The 19083-nt window shown below is 40.1% G+C and overlaps 1 protein-coding gene across 4 annotated transcripts in view; it reads right to left on the bottom strand.

Annotated features, from left to right (window-relative positions):
- Positions 1–19083, bottom strand: part of CDC42BPA (CDC42 binding protein kinase alpha) — a 198286-nt gene that overhangs the window by 104693 nt on the left and 74510 nt on the right. For all 4 annotated transcript variants that reach the window (XM_054713143.1, XM_028134646.2, XM_008157993.3 and 1 more), the window contains exon 6: positions 7354–7447. In XM_054713143.1, the coding sequence (XP_054569118.1) occupies positions 7354–7447 (94 nt within the window). The remainder of the gene's footprint in view (positions 1–7353; positions 7448–19083) is intronic.

The raw sequence follows: 19083 nt of genomic DNA, 5'->3' as shown, positions 1-19083 counted from the left end.
AATAATTTAAAAAGTATTTACATGTGCTTACACAATAGACAGTATCTCAAAACTTTAATTTTGTCATTACCTGAATTTAGCTTCCTTGTACATACAATTTAAATTTTACATAATCTCCATACTAATAGTTCTTCCGATTTCATAATACTATCGAGCCTTTATTACAGCTGTTACTGAATTGACACATTTAGGGTAACAATATAGGATAAACACCACAGCCAGAAAATTCAATATTTAGTTTCAAACATTCTTTTTTTAAAAAACTGGTATTTTTTTTTTTTTTTGCATTGGAAGAAATTCACAATTGATTCATATATACTTATGTCTACCTGCCTTTGTTCCGTCAGATATTGTTAGAACATTCTTATTATTAATAATCTGCCTAACATGTATACATAAAAAAATGTTTACAATTAGTTACGGGAGAAAACTGCTCAAAAAAACTCGACTGATACTTATGTGTAACCTGGAGATCATTTTTAAATAACTTAATGGAAACCTAAGTAAATAAATTATAATGATGTCCTGCAAACTACTTAATAATTTAAAAAATTATATAAAAGGAAAAATATACCCTTCAAAAAATAAAGTTCCGATAAAGAAAAATAGTTGGACATATAATTAAGGCAAGTTAGATGTAAATTAGAAAGTGATAGCTAAAAACGATCCTGGGAACAATTTTGTAAGAAGCTTTCAATTAAAAGAAAATTGGTTCCTTATATGATTTAAAAGAACATATAAAAAAATGAACATTCTCAAGGCAGAATTCTGGTTAATATTCCGAATTTCCTGGACTAAATTACCAATCTTAGTAATCATGAGAATAGACTATCTTTGGCAACACTGAGATTAAGTAATTTGAAAACTCGTCTGTTCCAAACTCTTAAAAATACTAGGTAAAATGTAACAACCTTTTAAAATAAACATATACATGAGCATTTAAAAAAAGAACTCTTTGGGGCCAGTAATTAAGAAATGGTAGAGACCTGGGGTGGTAAGCATTAAAGCGGGAGTGGGGTTGGGGAGCTGTTAGTTTCCGTTTTCTAGTTATTTGGATTTTAACGTGAGGACCAAGGAAAGGCCTTGAGCATGAGGTTTGAAGAGAGCGGTTACCCATGTCACCTTTACCCTAGAGCGTACACTGCAAACAAAAAGCTGAATTTCAAAACCCTGCCACTCAGCAGAGAAAGGTAAGACTTCACTGCAGCGGGTATGTGAAGAAACTTCCTTCTCCAGAAATCCACGGCCTTAGGTCACAGGGTCCCACCGCCTGGCATTCTGGTTCACGGAGCTTCTGTGGTCCAGAAGTTCTCAAGCCAACAAACGGGCAAAACTATTGGCACCATATCAGGTGCCCCGGCAAGCCTGGCATAACTAGCCTAAAGCTACTCTGGAGGCACATGCTCACAGGTGGTCACGTAGAATTCTCACACGTGAAAGCCCACCGAAGGGAGCTGCCAACCCAATCACATAAACCAAATGAGTAAATATCCCATTACGAGCAAAAGTCAGAAATCTGAACAATACACCTAGACTCCTAACACGTATCAGTTCCACTTCATGAAATATTTTTAAGTTTATGGCATTTTATTTTTTAATCAAAAGCATAAGAACAAAATGATGAAAAAATCAAATCAAAAGAAGTCCTAGAAATAAAAAAGTATTTAAAATAAAAAATACAGTAAATATGTGAAAGATATGAAAAGATAAATAAGCCCTAACTGGTTTGGCTCAGTGGATAGAGGGTCGGCCTGCAGACTCAAGGGTCTCAGGTTTGATTCCGGTCAAGGGCATGTACCTTGGTTGCAGGCACATCCCCAGTAGGGAGTGTGCAGGAGGCAGCTGATCGATGTTTCTCTCTCATCGATGTTTCTAACTCTCTATCCCTCTCCCTTCCTCTCTGTAAAAAATCAATAAAATATATTAAAAAAAAAAAAAGATAAAACCAGATACACTTCTATGTACACTGTAGTTAAAAACTACGGAGCACCAAAAGCTAACAGATTAAAAACATCCTATCTAATAAAAGAGTAATTGCAAATTGACCATCACTCCAAGACACAAGATGGCCACCCCGATGTGGTCAAAGATGGCTTCCCCCATGTGGACACAGATGGCCGCCACAAGATGGCCTACAGGGGAGGGCAGTTGTGGGAGTTAGGGGTGACCAGGGCAGCAGAGGAGGGCAGTTGGGAGTGACCAGGCCAGCAAGGGAGGGCAGCTCGGGGAGACCAGGCCAGCAAGGGAGGGCAGTTGGGGGGGACCCAGGCCTGCTGGGGGGGACCAGGCCTGCAGGGCAGGGCAGTTGGGAGCCAGCAGTCTGGATTGTGAGAGGGATGTCCAACTGCCCATTTAGGACTGGGATCGGGCCTAAATGGGCGATAGGACATCCCTCAAGGGGTCTCAGATTGGAGAGGGTGCAGGCTGGGCTGAGACCACCCCCCCCCCCTGCACGATTTCGTGCACCAGGCCTCTAGTTAAAGAATAAAGAGAGATTATCCAGGAAGGAATGAGAATGAAACTGACAGCTGAATTGTCTCATAAGGGTATCTCCAGCATAGAAGTTCTGCCATCGTAGACACAGCTGATTCTCACAGCCAACTGGCCTGGAGGCCAATTCCTCCCAATGATACAACAATCAAGGCTTAACTACAACAAGACTGTGCACACAGCCCACAAAGGGGTGCACCAAGAGTGTCCACCTCAGGTAACTGGGGAGGCTGAGCCACTGGGCCCTATAGGACACCTAGCACACAAAGCCACTCTATCAACACAGGGAAGCAGCCAAAATGCAGAGACAAAGAAACAGATCACAAACAAAAGAAATGGAGGATATAGAGTTCAAAACCACAGTTATAAGGTTTTTCAAGAATTTTCTAGAAAAGGCTGATAAATTTAGTGAGACCCTCGAGGATATGAAAAAGGACCAACTAGAAATTAAGCATACACTGACTGAAATAAAGAATAATATACAGAGATCCAACAGCAGACTAGAGGATCACAAGAATCAAGTCAAAAATTTGAAATACGAAGAAGCAAAAAACACCCAACCAGAAAAGCAAAAAGAAAAAAGAATTCAAAAATATGAAGATAGTGTAAGGAGCCTCTGGGACAACTTCAAGCGTACTAACATCCGAATTATTGGGGTGCCAGAAGAAGAGAGAGAGCAAGATATTGAAAACCTATTTGAAGAAATAATGACAGAAAACTTCCCCCACCTGGTGAAAGAAATAGACTTACAAGTCCAGGAAGTGCAGAGAACCCCAAACAAAAGGAATCCAAAGAGGACCACACCAAGACACATCATAATTAAAATGCCAAGAGCAAAAGACAAAGAGAGAATATTAAAAGCAGCAAGAGAAAAACAGTTAGTTACCTACAAGGGAGTACCCATATGACTGTCAGCTGATTTCTCAGCAGGCCAGATGGGAGTGGCAAGAAATATCCAAAGTGATGAATAGCAAGAACCTACAACCAAGATTACTCTAAGCAGCAAAGCTATCATTCAGAATTGAAGGTCAGATAAAGAGCTTCACAGATAAGAAAAAGCTAAAGGAGTTTATCACCACCAAACCAGTATTATATGAAATGCTGAAAGGTATTCTTTAAGAAGAGGAAGAAGAAGAAAAAGGTAAAAATGTAAAAATTATGAACAACACATATCTATCAACAAGTGAATCTAAAAATCAAATGAATAAAAAATCTGATAACAGAATAAACTGAATATAATAGAATCAGGGGCATAGAAAGGGAGTGGACTGACAATTCTCGGGGGGAAAGGGGTGTGGGGGGTGCGGGAAGAGACTGGACAAAAATTGTACACCTATGGATGAGGACAGAGGGGGAGGGGTAAGGGCAGAGGGTGGGGTGGGAACGGGGTAGAGGGGAGCTATGGGGGGAAAAAAGAGGAACTGTAATAATCTGAACAATGAAGATTTATTAAAAAATAATAAAAATAAACTTGTAATACTTATAAAAACTGAGCTATTACAAAATCAAACAGCAAATAGTGACAAATGCCAGAAAACTAGTATCAATTACACCCATTATCCATTAAAATAAAACTAGAAATAAGCAAATAGAATATATTGGATATTAAAAGGCATACATCAAAGTAACTAACGGTCCACAGAAGAATTCTAACTAAAGTTGGAAAATATTTAGAACTAAAAAATAGTAAAATGCTGTATATCAAAATTTACAAAGGAAAAGAAAAGCACAAACATTAGGAATGAAAAAAAGGATAAAACTATGCATGTAAAAGATTTTTAAACTAGGAGAGTTCACTCAAAACAATTTTATACCAATAAAACTGACAGCTCATTGACAATAGACAAGGTTCATAGAAAAAAATGTAACTTACCAAAACTGACTCAGGAAGAAATAGAAAACCAAAGATACCTATAACCATTAAAAAATTTGAATCAATAGTATAAAATCTACCTAGAAAACAAAATAAAACAGAAGAAAGCAAAACTTCACCAAGGCAAGGGTGATTTAAAAGTGATTTGTACCAATTATATAAGAAACAGATAATCCTTGTATTATATAAACTATTCTAGAGCCAAAACCGGTAAGGGGAGGAAACATGGCTCCCTTGTTCATAAGGCTAAAATAACCTAAAAATAGAAGTCAGACAAGAGCAATTTGAGAAGGAAAATTATTTGCTATATCAAATATGATTAACCTCAGGTATGAATTTCAGGTAACAATCTAAATTTGCTAATATAAAATTTTAGCAGAGTCTATCTAACAATTTGTTCAGATATATCAATACAACTTCAAGATAAAGTTATGTTGATCCAAAGAACGAATGATTTCACTTGGACCATCTATGTCATTCATCAGACTAATAGATTTAAAAAAATATCCTTATATCATCTCAGTGGATGCAGAAAAATCATTTGATTACAACAATAACAACCCTAGCAACAAACTCACAGTAATCAGAAATAGAAATTTCCTTAACCCAATAAAAAGCTTACAGCAAACAACATAATTAATTTGAAACTACAGGAAAAACACCATTAAAGTCAGGGACAAGGCAAAGAAGCTCCCCATTACCACACCTATTTAATACTGTGCTGAAGGCCACTGACTGCATGGTAAGGGGAAAAAACAGCATACATAAAGATTGGAAAGAACAAAACCCAAAGCTCCCATAATTTGTGGATTATATAATGTCTACGTAGAAAATCTAGAAAAATCTACAAATTATTTTGAACTAATAAAAATATTTAGCAAGATTGATAGCTTCAAGATACACCTACAAAAATCAACTGTGGTCCTACAGAACAGCAACAAGCTATCCAACAACAAATTTTGAAAAGTTATTTATATTAGCCCTCCCCTCCCCCCAAAAAAAACTCCACAAGATGCCTAAGAACAAACCTAACATTACTCAAAGGTAATGGATTTACAGTGAGTGTTATTTTAAAACTTAATTAACAGACATAAAAGAAAACCTAAAGCAATGGAGACAGCATATTCATGGATAGTTAAATTCCATGTTATAGACATAAATTTCCAGAAAATCTCTGGATATTTAAATCTCTAAATTCAATGCAAGTCTACAAGCTTGTGTTTGTGAAAGGGTATCTGTATGTGTGTATACTATGGATATAAACTGATAATATAATCTAACAATCATATGGAAAAACAAATGATGCACAAGAGGCTGCAGGCTCATCTTGGTCTGGGCACATACCCAGGTTTCAGGTTCAATGCCAGGGTGGGACGCATAGGGGAGGCAACCAACAGATGTCCCTCCCTCCCTCCCTCCCTTCCTACCTCTCCATTCCTCTCCCTCTAAAATCAATAAACATATCCTTGGGTGAGGATTTTTTTTTTTAAAGTTACCTCCTTAGGATAAATTTTTAGAAGTCAAATTACTGGTCCAGAATAATATGACATTTTCATGGCCTTTAAAGTGTATTTTACTAAACTGCTCTCTAAAAACATTTCTGCCAATTAAAAGGATATATATTTGGACTTCTGCTATATATCCAGGAAACTGAAGTAAAAACAAAAACCAAAACAAACAAGAGAATAAACTTGGGGCATACAAATTTTACGTGAGTGAAAGAAAACAACGGAGGCCGGAGTTAGCAGAACTAAGGCAAACGGTAACACGAAACTAAATCAACATCGAGGACTTCCTGGTAAAAGCATTCATTTCTGACCACTGTCCCTCAGGAAAATCAACTAGAAAAGGAAGATTTAAAAAATATAATGGAAGTGAAGAAGCTGCATTTCCTTTCTCCATGTAGGATTTATTTTCTTTGCCTATCTGGAAATGTAAAAATATCTCAAGTACAATAATAACCAGGTCAGCTAGAGAAGGAAAAAACAGGGTCTCATAGAGGTGTACTGTAACCATCTTCAGATCATTAATATAAACAGTTTAAATGGCATATGATTTTATAGACAAGCCCTACCATGAATAAGTATACCTAAATACCTTTGGGAAAGAAGGTGAAGCATAGAAGGATGGATGGGTGGGTGGATGGATAGATAAATGGATAATATAAATAGACTAGAGGCCCCGGTGCACGAAATTCGTGCACTCTGGTGAGGAGGGGCCCTCAGCCCGGCCTGCACCCTCTTGCAGTCTGGGAGGCCTGTGATCGATTACCCGACAGAGGGAGGCCCCACCCACCCACCTCAGTGCCGCTGGCCGGTAACCTGGGCCTCCCTCTTTGGGGCAATCAATCACAGGCCTCTGTGATCAATAGCCCCACAGAGGGAGGCCCTGCCCACCTGCCGCAGCCTGCCAGTCAGTGGCCTGGGCCTCCCTCTTTAGGGCAATCAATCGTGGAGCCCCCCAATTGATTACCCTGCAGAGGGGGGCCTGGGCCTCCCTCTTTGGGGCTATCACGGAGTCTTACCCCCCACCCCCAATCGATCGCACCGCTGGCCAGTGGCCTGCACTTCCCTCTGCGGGACAATTGACCGTGGAGCCGGCCGATCGATCGCCCTGCAGAGGGTGGCCTGTGCCTCCCTCTGCGGGGCCATCGTGAAGCCCTGATTGATCGCCCTGCCTGCCGGTGGCCTGTGCCTCCCTCTGCGGGGCCATCGTGAAGCCCCGATTGATCGCCCTGCCTGCCGGTGGCCTGTGCCTCCCTCTGCAGGGCAATTGTGGGGCCCCCTGACCAATCGCATTGCACCCGTCTTGGCTGGTCTGGCACCAGTGCATGTCATAGCGTGGTCGTCCGGACAGTTGTTCTGCTGTTCGGCTATTCAGTCGATTTGCATACTATGCTTTTATTGTTATAGGTGGTTTCTAAGCAGATAAAGACAAGTAGCAAAAAAAATGTCTGTGGGTAAAATAATTTTAAAATTATCTTTCCTTACCGTTCCATCTTCCATCAGTTTCAGACAAGAGCCAAAATCTGCTAACCGAATATGTCCATTCATATCCATCAATATATTATCAGGTTTGATGTCTCTGAAAAAAATACATCCCATTTTTACTTTGGAAGAATAAACATAATTAGATACTTGGTAAGATCACTTTTTGTCTAAAAATCCTAACTTCTTTTAAAATTAATACTCTAAGAACATCTATTTGAGTATTTTATGGCTTCAAATTCTGGCTCTGGTTCATATTAAAACTTTCTTAAACACAGGTCATTCCAGTCTTCTCCTGGAGATAAAAAGTGCTGTGATAATTTTCATTCAGGTTAAATAAATTATCTTACCACCCCACCTTTAAATTCGCACATATTCCAACATGCCTGCAGTAGTCCTCCTTCCTGCATAAACAGGGGTGGGGAACGCTTTTCCTGCCAAGGGCCACTTGGGTATTTATAACATCATTCAGGGGCCATACAAAATATCAACTTAAAACTTAGCCTCCTAATTTGGTCAAACGTTTAATTAACTCACCCTAATGCCTTGGCAGGCCGAGACCAAATGCTGTCCCCACCCCGGCATAAAGAGAAGAGCCATAATTACTGAATACCTTCCAGCCATACTCACTTCTGGCCCATAAAATTAAACCGGGAAAATGTACTTCCTACACCTTGAATGTAAATGTAGGTAAGTAAGTTCTCAATTACTGTAGGTCATGACAAAAAAAGAAATTGCTTCATAAAGGGGACTTTAGAAAACAACAGAACCAACTGCTTAATAATAATGTATATTATATAAAGGTACCTATTATTATTAAGTAACTGGCTTGTAAGATATCTATATCTAATAATGAAATCAAACCAGTTTTTGTATGTTTCTCCATTTGAACAATAAAACATGTTGCAAACCTAGGAAAATCATACATGAAATAATTTTGTAAAGACGACCCAGCAATGCAGAGTTTCTAAATATACTCCTAAAGATTATAATTGTGAAAAACTATAAGATTAGACCTTCACAATTCACTCTACTTTTAGAGGAAGGAAAAGGATCTTCTATAAGCATTACATACACGAAAAAATTATGTTGCCATGTGGTTAATGGGAATATGGTAAGGTTATTGTAATTTAACCTAAATGATGCGACTTGAGGCCTCTAAAACTCAATTTTCTCACCTGTAAGAGGAGATAATATTAGTAATACCTTAAGTACTGAAGTAATTCCTTTGAGTGTGTCATACATCACAGGTTGGCAAATTATGACCCACAGGTCAAATCCAGACCACTGTCCATGCATACATTTTATTGAAGGATTAACCCGTGGTCGGCAAACTGCGGCTCACGAGCCACATGCAGCTCTTTGGACCCTTGAGTGTGGCTCTTCCACAAAATACCACAGCCTGGGCGAGTCTATTTTGAAGAAGTGGTGTTAGAAGAAGTTTAAAAAATTTGGCTCTCAAAAGAAATTTCAATCGTTGTACTGTTGATATTTGGCTCTGTTGACTGATGAGTTTGCCGACCACTGGATATACCAATGCAACTATAGGACTCCATATTTTTCTGAAAGTCTTTAAACTTTATAACTAATACAAGCCTATGTGTAGTGTTTTGCAACTTGGTTTTATTCTAATATGTTTAAAATTTTTCCATGTTGATAAATTTTGCTCTAGTTCATTCATTTTCATTTCTATATGGAATACTTTCATATACCAAATTTATTTCTCAATTCCCCCTGCTTATAAAATTTAGATTGTCTCCAACAATTTTAGATTGTTTTAGACTTTTATGTTGCTATTACACAAAATGCTGAGGTGATTTTGTATAAATGTCTCCTAGTGCTCATGTGTGAACATTTCTCTAGGTTGTGCATGAAGAAGTGAAACTGCTGAGATGAAAGACATGTGCATCTTCAACTTTACCTGCAGGATAAGTGGTAAGGCTGAGAATCTTTTTATATTATCAGTGGTCATCTTAGATTCCTGTTCTGTAAAATGAGTTAATACCCTTTTCACTTTTTTACACTCTGTGTGTATTGTGTGTTTTGGGGGTTTTGGTTAACCTTCTAGAATTCTGTTTATTCAAATTTAGTTGCATGTGTTACAAATCTCTTATCCCAGCATGAGGGCTTGTTTTTTCACATTGTTTATACTGTCTTTCTTAGTTATTAAAAAAAACCCAAAAAACTACTTAGTAATAATGTAGTCTTCCAATTTATCCTTTTCTCACCTTTTACAGCTTTATCGCGTTATAATCTATAATAATAAAAGGGTAATAAGCTAATTAGACTGGACGTCTTCCGGAAATCATTCCTGACAAAGCTGGGGCCAGAGGGAAGCCAGCTTGGGTCCCGGGTGCCTGTGGGCGGCTGGAGGAGGGAAGCAGCCCGGGTCCCAGTGTCTGCCGGTGGCGGCAGCCGGGGACAGGAAGGCCTAATCTTGCACAAATTTTCGTGCATCAGGCCTCTATTTGACTAATAACATTATAAGATATTTAAAGTGTATAACATGATTTGATTTTTATATACAAAGTAAAAGGATTCCCACCATCAAATTAATATATCCATCACCTCACATGTTATCTCTCCTTTTTTGGTGAGAACACAAGTTCTACTCTCAGCAAATTTCAGTTACACAACAATATTATCAACTATAGTCATCATGTCATATATTACCTCCTCAGACATTATTCATCTTATAACTGAAAATGTGTACCCTTTACCAACCTCTATGCCCCAACACATACTCATGCCCTAAAAACCACCATTCTACTATCATAATTTGTGCTTTTTGTCTTAAGAAATCTCCCTTATTTTCTCCTTCCTGAGGTCATAAGGATAGTGTCCTATATTTTATAAGGTTTAAAGTTTTAGCTTTCACTTCAAGTCTTTAATCTACCTGGAATTAATTTTTGTGTGTAGTGTTAGATAAAGGCCAATTATATTTCTTTCTGTTCCAACATTATTTAATGAATGACATCCTTTCACCACTGACTTATACTACCACCTATGTCATAAATGAGATGGATTTGTTTCAGGACTTCCTATGCAATTTCACTGAATAGTTTTTATTTTTTTTAAATTTTTATTGACTTCAGATAAGAAGGGAGAGAGAAACATCAATGATGAGAGGGAATCACTGATAGGCTGCCTCCTGCATGCCCCTTACTGGGGATCGAGCCTGCAACCCAAGCATGTGCCCTTGACCGAAATCGAACCTGGGACCCTTCAGTCTGCAGGCCAATGCTCTATTCACTGAGCCAAACCAGCCAGGACCACTGAACAGTTTTTAGAGTAAAAGAGGCCTCTTAATAATTACCAGGACAACAGGCATAAACTGAAATTGTCCCACACAAACGGACAGGTATGGTCACTTGGTCTATGCCTACACCTGGACCAAGACAACACTGTCTTAATTATGAGAGCTTTAATGACCTCTCTATACCAGAAAAACATGTTTTTAAATTGCCAGGGCTCTTGCAGATGAACGCTAGGATTAGCTTAATATGTTCCATAAAACATAGTGAGATTTTGATGAGAATCACAATGATTTTATAGAATAACTAGAGGCCTGGTGCACAAATATGTGCACTGGTGGGGTCCAGCCGGCCTGCCCCGATGAGGGCAGATCGTGGCCGGGCCCGTGGGGGGAGGGGCCGCGGGCCGGTTGGCTGCCCACTGTGCGCATCACAGTAACTGGTCGCTCCAGTCATTCCGTCATTCCAGTCGCTTGGCTTTTATATATATATAGATGTGAAAAGAACTGTTATCTTTACAATATGGCTCTTCTCATCCATGTATACATTGAGTCTTCTTTTATGTCCTTCAATAATGACATTTTTTTTGCATAAAGAGCTTACACATCTTGTATTATCTATAGTCCTAGGTACTTTATAATTTTGTTGCTATTGTAAGATTTCCTTCAAAGCATCATTCTCATTTTGCTTCCACTTTTAATGGGAATGCTTCTAATGTTTCACCATTAAGTATGATCTTTGCTTTAAACTCTCAGTACAAACTTCATGTTAGGTAGCAGAACTACCTTCTACTCCCTAATTGCTAAAGTATCAGATATATTAAGTTAATAGATTTTCTAATGCTGAAACTCCCTATACCTTAAACAAAAATATGTAAAAGGGAGTATTTTTTAATGAGTTAAGCCTTTTCTAATTCAGGATTGAAGAAAAGAACGGCAAAGTAAACCTGAATCACAGAGAAGTTATTGTAGATCCACAAATTCTGGTCTCTAGTACTTTTATTTTTTTTTGTTCCAAATATTGTGTCATTTCCACTGTGGTTTTTTCCTTTTGCCATGCTTATGTAGAATGCATTTCAATTTTTCAAAGCATATGGACTACTTTTTAGGTTTCTTTTTATTTAATTCTATTTATTTATTAGTTCTTTTGGATTGTTAAAACATTTATTCTGTTGAAAATCCTATATAATAAAGAGGTAATATGCAAATTGACCCTCACGCCCTTGCATAAGATGGCCACCCCCATGTGGTCAAAGATGGCCACCACAAGATGGATGGCAGGGGAGGATAGTTGTGGGTGATCAGGCCAGCAGGGGAGGGCAGTTAGGGGCGACCAGGCTGGCAGGGGAGGGCAGTTAGGGGCAACCAGGTTGGCAGGGGAGGGCAGTTGTGGGGGACCAGACCTGCAGGGGAGGACAGTTGGGGGGGCGATCAGGCCTTCAGGGGAGGGCAGTTGGGGGCAATTGGGCCAGCAGGAGAGGGCAGTTGGGGGCAATCAGGCCAGCAGGGGAGCAGTTAGGCGTCGATCAGGCTGGCAGGCAGGTGAGCAGTTGGGAGCCAGCAGTCCTGGATTGTAAGAGGGATGTCCGACTGCCGGTTTAGGCCTGATCCCCCAGGGGTCCCAGATTGGAGAGGGTGCAGGCTGGGCTGAGGGACACCCGCCCCCCATGCACGAATTTCGTGCACCGGGCCTCCAGTAAAAACTATAAAAAGGCATACTTTCAAACTATTTCCCTCTTACACCTGTCTCCCATTCTTCCAGTTACTGCACTGCCTACAATAATTATTGTAATTAGTTTCTCACTTGTCCTTTCAGTTTTTTATGTATATACAAGCAAATACAAGTATATTAATTTTTACACAAATGTTATATAATAGATATCAATCTCCACATTTCTTTCTTCACTTACAACAAATCTTGGAGCATGTCAAACAGAAAAAGCCTCATCATTCTTCTTAGTAGTCTACCATATGATTGTGGCATAATTAGATTCCTAACCTTTTTCTTTTATATATAATACTGATGTGAACTTTGTGCATATGTCATTTTCACATATGTGATGATGTTTTTAGGATAAAAATCTAAACCTGGAACACATGCATTTGAAATTTTGATAGATGTATTCAAATGGCCTTATATGGCCGCTGAACTAACTTACAGTCCCATGAGCATCATGTGTGAGTGCTCAGTGCCCTTAGAGCTTCATATCAGAGTAGTTTGTCAAATATTTGGACTTTTTGTCAATATTTAGGTGAAAAATAGTAGTAAAAATATTATTTGCATTTTCTGTATTATCTATGATACCGTCTTTTCATATATTTAGGAGCCTTTGTATTACTGTTTCTGTGAAATGCATTTTGCCCATTTTTCTACTACATTTGGTCTTTTTCCTATAGTTTCAGGAATCCTATATAATAAAAGACTAATATGCAAATCAACCGAACGATGGAACAACAGGTTGCTATGATGTGCACTGACCACCAGGGGGCAGACACTCAACGCAGGAGCTCCCCCTTGTGGTCAGTGTGCTTGCCCCCTGGTGGTCAGTGCGCTCCCACGGGGGAGTGCTGCTCAGCCAGAAGCCAGGCTCACAGCTGGCGAGCACAGTGGTGGTGGCAGGAACCTCTCCTGCCTCCACAGCAGCACTAAGGACCCCTCAGGGGATGTCCAACAGCTGTGGGGAGCCTAAGCCAGCAGGCGGACATCCCCCGAGGGCTCCCAGACTGCTAGAGGGCACAGGCCAAGCTGAGGGGATCCCCCGCCCAATGCACAAATGTTGTGCACCGGGCCTCTAGTACTTTCTATGTTAGGAAGACTACTCTTTGCCCAGTATATAAGTTACAAATCTTTTTCCCCAGTGAACATTTGTTTTTTGAGTTTGTTTACAGACTTCTCCTCCCATGCACTCTTTTGTCCATGTACTAAATTCATCAATATTTTCTTTTATGCTTTTGTGGATTTTGACTCAATTAGAAATACTTTATCCTCACTGAAATTGCAAAGGAATTTTCCCATGTTTCATTCTATGGGAACACTTTTAACTTTTTTACATTTTAATGTTAAATCCATTTGGAAATCTTCCTGGTATATCATGAAAAATATGATCTAATTTTATTTTTCCCACACATCATTTATTTAACCTCTGATTTGAGACGTGACCTTAATCACATGTTAATGAATGTAAGTAATTGGGTCTATTATAAGACTTCCAATTCTGTTCCATTAGTCTATCTTTTCACACAGTAGAAATATATTTTTAATTATTAAAGATAAATTTTTTAAAAAATATTTTATTGATTTTTTACAGAGAGGAAGGGAGAAGGATAGAGAGTTAGAAACATCGATCAGCTGCCTCCTGCACACCCCCTACTGGGGATGTGCCTGCAACCAAGGTACATGCCCTTGACCGGAATCGAACCCGGGACCCTTCAGTCTGCAGGTCGACGCTCTATCCACTGAGCCAAACCGGTTTCGGCTAAAGATAAATTTTAATATCTGATGGGAACAGTCTTCCTCACTATATAGTTATATATTTCTTAATAAATATATCCCTAAGTAATCTATATTTTTAAGATATTATGGAATCTTTTCTTCTATATCTTTTTGTAATTATTGTTGCTAGATTAGAAATTACTTCACAAAAACAGAAATTTTTGCCAGTTTTGTTCACCACTAGATCCTCAGCACCTGGAAAAGAGCCTGACCCACTGTCGTGTGCAGTAAATATTTACTCCATGAATTTAGACTACAAAAGCTATTGATATCCTTTTTGAACTTCACCATTTGTAGTATTTAGGTTAATTCTATTTGATTTTCCATGTATGTCATCTATAAATGTAATAATTTTACTATTTTTACATGCCTAATGTTTTCTTTTGCCCAATTGTTTAGCTAGTCTCTCCGGTACAATGTAAAACATTATTGGTAACAACAGACCTCTTTGCTGTGTCCTGACTTTAGTGATGTTACCTATTAAGCATGATGCTTGACTTGTAAGGGGTGACATACACATACAGCGTGTTAAGGAAACATCCATCAGTTCCTATTTCACTGAAAAAAGTATTTACTAAATTCAGCAACTCTTCCTAATAAAAAATATAATCAATTCTAAAATGCAAATATTATATGTCTAAAATTTATACCGAGAGATATCAGCTTTAGATATCAGGATATTAGAGATATGAGGTTAAATAACAGGAGAAAACAGTTTAAAGCATTTCAATGTTCTTGCCACTGGAAAGCAAACATAAGAGGTATGGAGGGGGACTATTTTTCAATATAATCTTTTCTACACTAGCTGAGTTTTATTTTAATTACATGCAGTATTGTTTGATTACAGTTAATTAAAAATCAAAAATACATGTATATAACGTCTGAGTCACTTAATCCAAGAATATGAAAACATTCTGACTAAGCCACTATGATCATCTGCAGTCAGCAGTATTTTTCAGTCAAGACAGTTAATTAATGGATATCAAGATCATAGATGAACACAATAATTTTATAATGAAAACCCTAATTGGTCTCTGTCCTACAGGAAATAAAATTATACCTTTCATATCCGTATTATCTTGCCTTCTGACGCACTCACAGCTCACTCAGTCTACTCCATGGCTGAACAAGAAGTCCCTCTGTCCCTAAAATGGCCAACAGGGAGGAACGCCCTCCTGCTCTTCTGATCAGTAAGGCTCAGGAGGATGTGCGTTAGCCCTCTAGCCATCTGTTGGGTCTGAAAATATTTATGTTCTATTTTTATTTTGGAACAAAGTCTAATGCCGATATGAGGTATAACTTAAGAGTACTCACGGGAGGAGGAAATGTGATTTTCCATCTAGCTGATGCTAAATACCTAAATTACTGGGCACGAGGAAGGCCTAAAATGTATGTTAAGTCCATGTACTTGATCACCTCAAACAAAGAAAACACATCCCTTCCTTCTTTTCCAACCATACTGCAGCTTGACCTTTTGTGGCTTCCTTTTCCTTCCAGATTATTATTTCCATCTAAATCTAATTTCATAGTGGCCACAAGAAGAGCGCCTGGGAGAAAGGACACAAGGTACAGCTTGACCTGGGCCCAACCTATGCGGCGATAGCTCTGGTTCTCTTTGCACTCCAGGCTTCTGAAGCGTGGGCAAGTGAAACAGACCGCAGATTCAAACCCCTCCAAATGCCAGGCAGATGTGGATGCAGCTACTGAGTAAAGAATGCTCATTATTTCATAAGAATGTGCTCACTGGCGTACAGGATGGAAAGAGATCCCAAATATAAACTAGGTAGAAAGATGGTCACACTTACATATTGACCACACACTTGCTCTTAGAACTGAGTCAGTATTTTGTTAAGAAACACAAGCAGTCCTGGCTGGTGTGCTCAGTGGTTAGAGTACCCACCCTTCTCCCCGCCCAAGATTCTCGGGTTCGATTCCTGGTCAAGGAATTGGATTGCAGGTTCCTGGATTGCAGGATCGATCCTCAGCCCTAGTCAGGGTGCCTGCAGGAGGCAACCAATCGATGTGTCTCTCTCACATCAATGTTTCTCTCTCTCCCCCTCTCTCTCCCTCACTTCCACTCTCTCTGAAAAATCAATGGAAAAAATATCCTTGGATGACAATTAACCAAAACCAAAACCAAAAAACAGTCAAGCAGCCCTGGCCAGGCCCATGTGAAAAGAACAAAGGCCCCAGGCCTAGCTCCCTGGCTGAAGCCGAGCTGATGAGCCACACACCTATGTGAGTGAGCCATCCTGAGAGCTGATCTTCCGATCTCAGGTGAGTCACTACAATTCAGGCTAAAGAGCAGAGAGCAGTCCCTGCCTAGTCCTGTCCAAACTGCAGACTCGTGAGCAAAGAGTGACTGTTGTCTTCTGTTAGTCACCACATTTCAGGGTCTACAGTGGACACAGATGTGCTGCTTCTCCTTCGATTGAGGGCTTGGTCCTCAATGTCGGCAGACAGCTCCCAGAGAGCCTCTCCACCAGGAGGCCTGTCTTCTCAGACAGCCACAGCCACTGCCACTGCCACTGTGTGACTGATACAGAAATATAAGACGCGGCCATTTGGCTAAATGAGCACCACTCTGATGGGCCACAAACTCTCCAGAATGCCTAGTGGGGCTGGCTGAGGTTTGGCCTGAAGTGCAATCTGGCTTGTCCCTCTTTCTTTTTCTTTTTTTAAAATATATTTTTTAAATATATTTTATTGATTTTTTTTACAGAGAGGAAGGGAGAGAGGTAGAGAGTTAGAAACATCGATGAGAGAGAAACATCGATGAGTGAGAAACATTGATCAGCTGCCTCCTGCACACCCGCTACTGGGGATGCGCCCGCAACCAAGGTACATGCCCTTGACCAGGAATTGAACCTGGGACCCTTCAGTCCGCAGGCCGGCATTCTATCCACTGAGCCAAACCAGTCAGGGCTGGCTTGTCCCTCTTTCGAATCCTGCTTCTGCCAACACCCTTCCACAGGTGTTAATGCATCTTGCATTAACACCCTATCTCTGCCTGCTTCTAGAAAACACATTATACAGCCACGGATAAACAGAACAACAGGCCAGCAAAACTCACATCTGGATTCAGAACCACTCACGTCTGTGACAGCTTGCAAGTAAGGTGGCAGCCAGCCAACCAGATACCAAGTATCGTCAATAAAAGGGGTGGAAAAGCCCTGGCCTGTCTGGCTGTGGACAGAGCGTTGGCCTATAGACGGAAGGGTCTCTGGTTCGCTTCTGGTGAAGGGCATTTACCTCCGTTGCAGGATCAATCCCCAGGGTGCGTGTGGGAGGCAACCAATTGATGTGTCTCTCTCACTTCAATGTTTCTCTCTCTCTCCCCCCCCCCCCCCACCGCCTCCCTTCCCCTCTCTCTAAAAATCAATGGAAAAATATCCTCAGGCGAGGGTTAACAAAAAAAAAAAAAAAAAAGGAGAAGGGAAATTCAGGCGAAACATTAATTCTAATCTTGAAAATCAATGAAAACAGTGAAAGAGAAATGTTTAGAAGAGATAAAATCTCTACATTATCAATGTAAAAACATTACTCAAGTTTCTTCCGAACCTAAATATGAATCATACCAATCATACCAATTATCATTCACTGAAGTTTCTAAAATCAGTAATTTTCCTTGTCCCAAATCAAAAGCAAATTACATTTGGCTCAAAAGGAACAGTATTATTTTAAAACTCTCAGTCAAATATTTATACTGATACATTTTTTCCTATAGCATTAAGGATAAAAAAGCATTCCAAAACAATGACCATGTTGAAAGGACAATATTCTGTGGGTCGTTCTTACTTTAATACTTCATCAGACTGTCAGGACCAGAGCGTGATTATCATAAATATTATGCCTGGAATAGAAAATGTGGATATAACAAAACTGGAGTCTTCTGAAATTACTTTAAAATATATTTGTGAGCTGTTATTTTATCTAGGCACTCCTGTCTTCACTGAAATCAACGTGTTTCAAAAATGTATACTTATTCACCTGACTTTTCTTTGGTAAATCCAATTTCATATTCCAAAGTTAACACAATTCTTGGAAACAAACAGTTTAAGCTGCCTCCTCCACGTGACAGGCATATTCACACTGATACTGTTGTTATGTCCATCATATAAATGCTATACCAAATGTAGATTAGCCAGACAAATATGATTTTTTTGTAAGAAAGCCCTCACTAGCCCTAGCCGGTTTGATCAGTGGATAGAGCGTCAGCTTGCGGACCGAAGGGTCCCAGGTTCAATTCTCGTCAAGGGCATGTACCTTGGTGGCAGGCTCCTCCCCGGCCCGAGCCCTCTCAGGGCATTCAGGAGGCAACCAATCGATGTTTTTCTCTCACATCGATGTTTCTCTGTCTTTCCCTCTCTCTTCCACTCTCCCTAAAAATCAATGGAAAAACATCCTCGGGTGAGGATGAACAACAACAACAGAAAGCCCTCAGAGGAGGCCAATGGGTGTCCTGTATATAGAAAAACTGATCTCACCCAAAGAGCGGTCTGGCCTTTGCCCTCCGACAACGGGAGGTGTTCCCGAGGCTCCTGGAATAGCATGCCAGACAGAAGTATCTTTGTTTTGCTGGGGACTTGGCCACCACGCAGCCTAACAATGTGATTTATGAGAGATGTAATTAACATGGGACATGTAGTATCTGTTTTACTTCTGAAACTAAAGGTACCATCCCCACCTCGGGGAAGGGCTAGAGACTATGGTCAGTCATGCAGGCAGTATGCTGAGACTCCCCAGGACTCGGGAAAACAAAAGCTCAGTGTGCTTCCTGTTGGCAGCACTCCACGCCCCGTCGCACATGATGCGCCCGGTGCTTCTCCCGTGCGTTTGGTGCTTCTCCTGGGCTCTGCCCTGTGTGCTGCTCCTCCTGCCTGGGTCCAGCTGCAGCCTTTCCACCCACAGACTCGCTCTAAGAACAGCTTCAGTGAGTGCTGTGAGACCCTGCAAGTTATCGAAACTGAGGTGGTTTGGGAACCAC

This window comes from Eptesicus fuscus, chromosome 24, assembly GCF_027574615.1.
Source record: "Eptesicus fuscus isolate TK198812 chromosome 24, DD_ASM_mEF_20220401, whole genome shotgun sequence".
Lineage (NCBI taxonomy): Eukaryota > Metazoa > Chordata > Mammalia > Chiroptera > Vespertilionidae > Eptesicus > Eptesicus fuscus.
Note: the sequence above shows the minus strand (reverse complement) of the source record. Positions and strands in the feature narration are given on the sequence as shown.